Source organism: Notothenia coriiceps, unplaced genomic scaffold (genome assembly GCF_000735185.1).
Source record: "Notothenia coriiceps isolate Sejong01 unplaced genomic scaffold, NC01 NC01_scaffold00008293, whole genome shotgun sequence".
Lineage (NCBI taxonomy): Eukaryota > Metazoa > Chordata > Actinopteri > Perciformes > Nototheniidae > Notothenia > Notothenia coriiceps.
The window spans coordinates 1-6,358 of NW_011340994.1; the positions used below are offsets into that span (position 1 = coordinate 1).

General features: G+C 37.9%; 1 protein-coding gene across 1 annotated transcript; it reads left to right on the plus strand.

Moving 5' to 3' along the window:
* Positions 1-559: 559 nt before the first annotated feature.
* On the plus strand, positions 560-6,047 carry LOC104944517 (non-syndromic hearing impairment protein 5-like; the record flags this gene model as incomplete). Its single annotated transcript, XM_010770061.1, has 8 exons — positions 560-785; positions 900-1,092; positions 2,153-2,321; positions 2,666-2,786; positions 3,590-3,721; positions 4,891-5,012; positions 5,707-5,875; positions 5,965-6,047. Coding segments are annotated over exons 1-8 (1,200 nt in total), but the record flags the coding sequence as incomplete, so codon positions are not given.
* Between the last annotated feature and the right edge of the window lie 311 nt (positions 6,048-6,358).

The following is a 6,358-nucleotide window of genomic DNA, read 5'->3' on the forward strand; positions in this document are numbered from 1 at the left end:
ATGTTTGCAACTTAAAATGTTTATCTAAATCAATTAACTCACATTTTTATCTTGCAACCATGCATTTAATTAAGTGGAGGTGAAAGGTCGCCTGAATTCGTTTTTAGAGTGCAGTACCTGGCTTCATAGGGACTTGCATCCATTATTTTAAGGGAGACTGGGGAGAATACCAACTGGAAATAACCCACAGTGGTTTGTAGTTGGGGAAAAATTCCTCATCTGGTCTTTGCTCTCGGCGTCTTGCAACATAAATTGAAGCATTAAAAGTAGCGGGCCAATGGATAAAAAAATGTATTCAAGTTAAACCCAATAATCTGGAATTCATTTATATAAATCACAAGTGGAAAATACAAGTATCCAATTGTATTTTGGTGAGAGATTATTACATTGTGTTGAAATGAAATGATAAACTTGTAAGAGAAATGCTTTTTACTTTATAATAACATGATTTCTGAATATTTCCTTGTTCTTAATCTTAGCGCCTTCAAATTAAGAAAATGAAATTGAAGTGTTAAAAGTATCTTTCTCTTCTTCTTCTTCTTCTATGTGTCTGCAGCCCTCGTTTGTAGAAGTCATGTTTTCCAAAGCCACTGCCAACTTCGTCCATCAGATTGACCCTGAAGGAAGCCTCATCCATGTGTCGCGAGTAAACGACTCAAAAAAACTGGTTCCTATTGGACTAGTTGTCAAACGCAACCGCATCTGGTTCTGGCAGAGCCCCAAGTACCAACCCACTGTTTTCACCCTCAGTGACTTGTTGCAAGGCGACCAGGTGCTAAGTCCTGGTAAGTCTGCATATACAGAAAAAAAGGGAATAGAAATTGCTCAAGTATTTCCATGCCTCCTTATTGTAAGACACATTTACCCTCACGCATATCCAACATCACATGTTTTGTCAGGAGTGTCCGAGACAGACTTTCTGACCTACAAGGGGACGTTTAGAGACGCAGTCTCCGGGAAGCTGGACCCCGAGGTTGGCCCCGTCGGTGGAACACTGGAGGGCCACGGCTCCTCCGAGCTCCAATCATGTTTTGGCAGGATGTTGAAAGAGGAACTTGATGTGAAAAAGCTGTTACGGGACTCCAGCAGCAGGTCATTCATAATTTCCGTATTCAAGATTCACACATTGTGGACAGTGAGCAGAAGGTGAAAGGGTGACAACTTTATTATTCATGAGGGGAATCAATGTAGTTAGACAACACATTTGACACCTAAAACCAGTAACATGCAAACCACAGAGTTCAATAGTGTCATCTTACTTAAATACACTGCACTTATGTCCTTGGTTCTAGTGATTTGGTTTCTAATGTGAATAGCATGCTGCAGGACCTAGGAATAAGTTAGCACCTTATTACTTCTGGCTTCCTCATATTGTTTTACAACATAAATTGCGTCAGTAAATACCCCAGTGATTAATGTCTGAAGCCTCTATGTGTAATAAAAACAGTGGTTGTTAACAAGTGACCACTAAAACTCATCACGTACATCATCAGCCGCCTTTAGCTCAGCGGTGGTTAAGCCATGCAACTGTGATGTTGTTTGTCTTGAATTCAATGTTTTATACTGTATGTGTTCTGGGTTAAATTCCCAAAATAAGGCCTGTGGTTAATACAAGCTTAGCAGATTTACAAATCTAACATACAATATGTCAGTAAGTACACCACTGGTGAATGTCTATAGCTTTTAAGTGTCTTATTAACAACTTCATAAACTGAAAGTTGTCCCGCTCAACATTAGCCGCCTCTAGCGTAGCAGTGTTTACATGATGCCATGCTACTGTGTTTTTGTTCGCCAATAGCCTTTACGTTAGCTAAAGCTATAGTTTTGCTATTTACTTTTAGCAATTTACTTTTAGCAATTTGCATTTTGCATTTACGCTTCAAAAATCGTAAAAGTGGTGTTAATATGTGGAGATTATCCTGCTGAACAAAATATTTAAGTATCATAAACGTTGCTTTGCCAAGGATCTTATTTTCTGCAATAATACAATTGCCTTTTGTCAAAGGACACTTTGTAATCTAATATTCCTGCCAGTTTACAAAAATCTGTCATGCCTTCACCTCTCTACTAATTACTGATAGATTACACCTAAATACCACGCACATACACTACATTGCCATTGTAATTCATACACTTTTTTATTTTGCGTTAGGCTGGTGGACATGCAGAATAAGCTGGTGAAGCAGATGGAGAAGCGAGAGGAGGTGCTGGCAGTGGTGAAGGAGAGGATCCTCACCACCACCCCCTGCTCCATCACCCAGAAGAAAAGGGAGCAGTGCATCTTCCAGGGGCTGGTGGGCCTGCTAGGGAGCCCTGCTAAGGTGGGTGTGGAGTGTGAATGTGTGTATTTTCAGAATTTAATACAACCTTTGATATTGTTTATTTTTACTGTAATCTGTGCCATTATTAGACAATGAATCAAGTTAACTAATGATTATGAATGCTTTTTCGTTATTATGTATACATAAATTACCTTTCATTTACTATATATAGTGTTTTTTTTTATCATTAACAAAGTGTTGCACACTTTTGAGAAATAGTTTGACGTATCTATTAATGACGGTTTAATAAAGTGACACCAATGTAATATTTGTTTATTTTTCAGCAAGATTGTCACTTAAGTACCTTTTAATTTAAAATTCCTGGCTTGTGTGTGTATTCTCAGTTGTGTGTGAAGAACAGCAGCAACATTGAGGCGGACAGCGACGTCTCCTTGGAGATCCCGTCTGGAACAGTTATTGCGTACAGCGTCCTGGAACTGGACATTAAAAAGGATGGACACTATGGTGAGTGTGTGTGTGTGTGTGTGTGTGTGTGTGTGTGTGTGTGTGTGTGTGTGTGTGTGTGTGTGTGTGGTTACAGAGAAAAAGTGGGGTCATTGTGACAAAAGTGTTCTTGGAAAATGGGAAGTGTGAATCACATTTTCACTTCTCTTTAGTTTGACAAGATATAAAAAAAATAATTATGGTATTCATTCCATTCCATTGCGTACCAACATCTGTACCTGCGGCAAAAACAAAAACTGTTTTATTTTCCATTAACCAGTCTTTAAACACTGCCAGAGCCAATACTGTGCTCTCTTAAGTGTTTACTTCCTGTCTCACCTCTGTAGTTCTTCTGACGTCCAGTGCGCTGTATTTAAACCTGTTTCTTTTCTGGGGACAGTTCAGCCATCTTGAAACCAACTTTTTATGGTCTCCACAAATATAAAAGCTAATATTCAAAAAGTATTCCATGGTGTTTTTTGATGGATGATACCTAATGTTGAAGTTAAGTCGACCGGACTTCTTTCCGCTGATTGAAGTGACTGCAAATTGTCCATTGATCCTCCCTAGCAACGGTCATGTTATCCTTAACAGCTGTGTGTTAGCGAGTATTACAAATCTCTGGCATCAATAATTTCTCTTTTTTTTCCCATGGTCCTAATAATAATAATAAATACAAATATAGTAAATACTACACTGTATAGAGAAGCACAGTCAAACCTCACTTAATATAAATCAGTCCATCATTTTTTAACATCCCATAGGCTGATATTCAATAGTGAATTGTCTGATTTTGTGTTTTGACTATGTGATGTTGTGTGTAGATATATGCCTACGGCCTGGAACAATAGGAGGTATTGAAGCAGACTCGCCTGAGTCCTGGCCATCCCAGGATTCTTTGGATTGGGTGGACGGCATGTTTCCAGAGAAAGTAGCTTTGATTGAAATGCAAAATGGTTTGTGCTTTTTATATATATAATAAGTCAGTTAATTGGAAATAACTTTAATGGATAAGCTTCCATTTACACTTTATATTTTGGGAGAAAATAACAGACATTAAGGAAGTGATGGAAAGGAAATAAGATCCCTTTTCTGCTGCAGATGGCTCTGTGGATTTAATGTTGGGTGGAATTGTGGTTGGTCTGACCAGCATCAGAATATAAAACTTCAACTTTAAGTACAATGTTCAAGTCAGGGTACTTTGAAATTATTTTTGGATTACTTCAAAATAAAACGTTGAAATATTGCCTTTTCTTCTCTTTCAACATCTCAAAAATGTTTGCAAATTCAGTGTTTCCCTTGGGGCAACCATGTTTCCCATACAAAAAACAGTACTGACACAAACTACATGTGCTGTCTTTATTTAAAATAAAAAATGTTTTAGAAAATTGCCATGTTTCGAAGACTAAACAGAAATATATTTTCTATTACATAGAAATACTTAGCAAACTAACCTCAATAGTATTGCATATTTTCCCCACAGTCAACCTGGGTTTATGAGACTGCAGTTTGAAATTTGATTTCGTAATTCTGATTACATGTACCCAACTCTGACTATTACTAGTAAGTCTTTATATATCTGCCATTGTCAGAAATGTACAGCCCGTTATATATACATAATATTTTACAGTTTGCCAAATAGTCTTCTTCTATTCTCAGATTTTAGATGACAATTCACACTTTTCAACTCAAACTAACTTATCAGTTATTCCCAACTAAAAGTTCAACTAGCAAGAAGCTAAAGAGGATAAACCCTTACCACAAATGTTTAGAATGAGTTAATTATGCAACTGTATTTGGGTCTGCATTAAATATACATGACGTTGAAAAATCATACTATTTTGGAGAATTATAAGTAAGTCATGACTGAGTTACTTCCATTTTAACGTGTCATAAAAAATGTGAGTGTAATTGCGTAATGTCTTCAATAATTGTGGTTGTAGGGGTTTACCAAGAACTCTGTGCCTGTTTGTAAGAAAGCGGAATATCCCAAAATAAAAAGGTTGCAGTACTATTTAAACATTTGGAGATTAAAACGAGTGGATAATGTAAGTAGGTAGACATAATCCCGAGAATGAGACGTGTTCAGTTTGAAACCTGACACAGTATCTCCCTTTTTTTACAGGATCACATGAGATGGATCTTTCTCCTCTGGCAGAGCTCCCCCAGTCCACTCGATACGCTTTGTTCAAGAGACTCCAAGAGACTCTGAGGGACAGAACTGCCCTGTCACATGTTGAGTGTTCGGTGAGTGACACTCTGACTTTTGGTAGGCAAAGGTCGAGGTCACCGTGACCTCCCAAAACACATTTTTGCCCATAACTCAATGATAACTTCATACAAATGTCTAATAGGATTACAGCATTAGGAGATGACATTTTGGACAGACATGGATTTGAATTGCAACAGGACTGGTATGCAGTGTTATAAGAGTGTTCGTGTGGTGACATCAATTTGTAGGCCGACCCAGATGTTAGCATCGCAAAGGCCCCCTTGAAAAGATCTATGTTTTTTTTTTACTATTTCATTTTAGAATATTGCAGACAATGAAATGTTCACCAAACACACGTTTATGATACTTAAACATTGTTTTCAGAAGGAAAGACTCCACATATTAACAGCACTTTTATGATCAACATCATGGCTGCATGGTTGCACGTCACCACCGCTAAGCTAAACGCGGCTAATGCTCGGAAATTGGTCAGCATTATTTTATGTTGTAGAACAAAACATGAGAATATCTCAGTCTTCTTACACCTAGATAAACACACATATTATTTAAGGCATCTTAGCAAAACACATGACATAAACAGTTGACTTCAAAGGTAACAAAAGTTGTCAAATGCTCACTGATTTCTGCGTTTTTGGAGTCATTACTGGACAACTCTATTATTTTCGTGTTTTTTCTATTTCCTCTCCTCTCTGTACCTGTCTCTCTTAGCTGGATGAGTTGTGCAGTGGTGAAACACTGGATATGGCCAAGCATAATGATCTGTCAGAGAGTCAGAGAAAATTATTGTCAGCCATACTGGAGCTGCTTGGCACAGACACTGCTGCTAACGTCCCTTTATACCTTAATGCAGCTCACCTGTTGGTCAGTGCCATGGAAGGTGAGGACAAACTTGAGTCTGTAGAGGGCTGTAAACATTTTCCCACAGTGATTTTGAGCAAACATGTTTCATATGTTGTTTTTTTGCAGAGTTGTCTGATGAAACTCTGAGCCTCTTGAGTGAGAGCAGCTCTCGTTTTCTGGAGGCCTTCAACACATTGGTTAGTTCAATTGTACTGCAGATTGTTTCATGTTGTCTGAAAATGTTATTTGTATAACAATATGAAGCTACAGCTAGGAGCCTCTTAGCTTAGTTTACTATAAAGGGGAAAGCTCTTGGAAGGGCGAACTAGATAATAGGAAGTTAGTGGGTGCAGTACTACTTGATTTTAGTTCTGCTTTTGATGTTATTGACCATTCTTTGCTGTTAAACAAGCTAGAACAGTATGGTTTTAATCTTGATATGCTGAGGTGGTTAGAAAGTTACCTGACAAATCAAAGTCAATGTGTTTTTTTTAATGGAAGTCTGTCAAAAATGAAGACA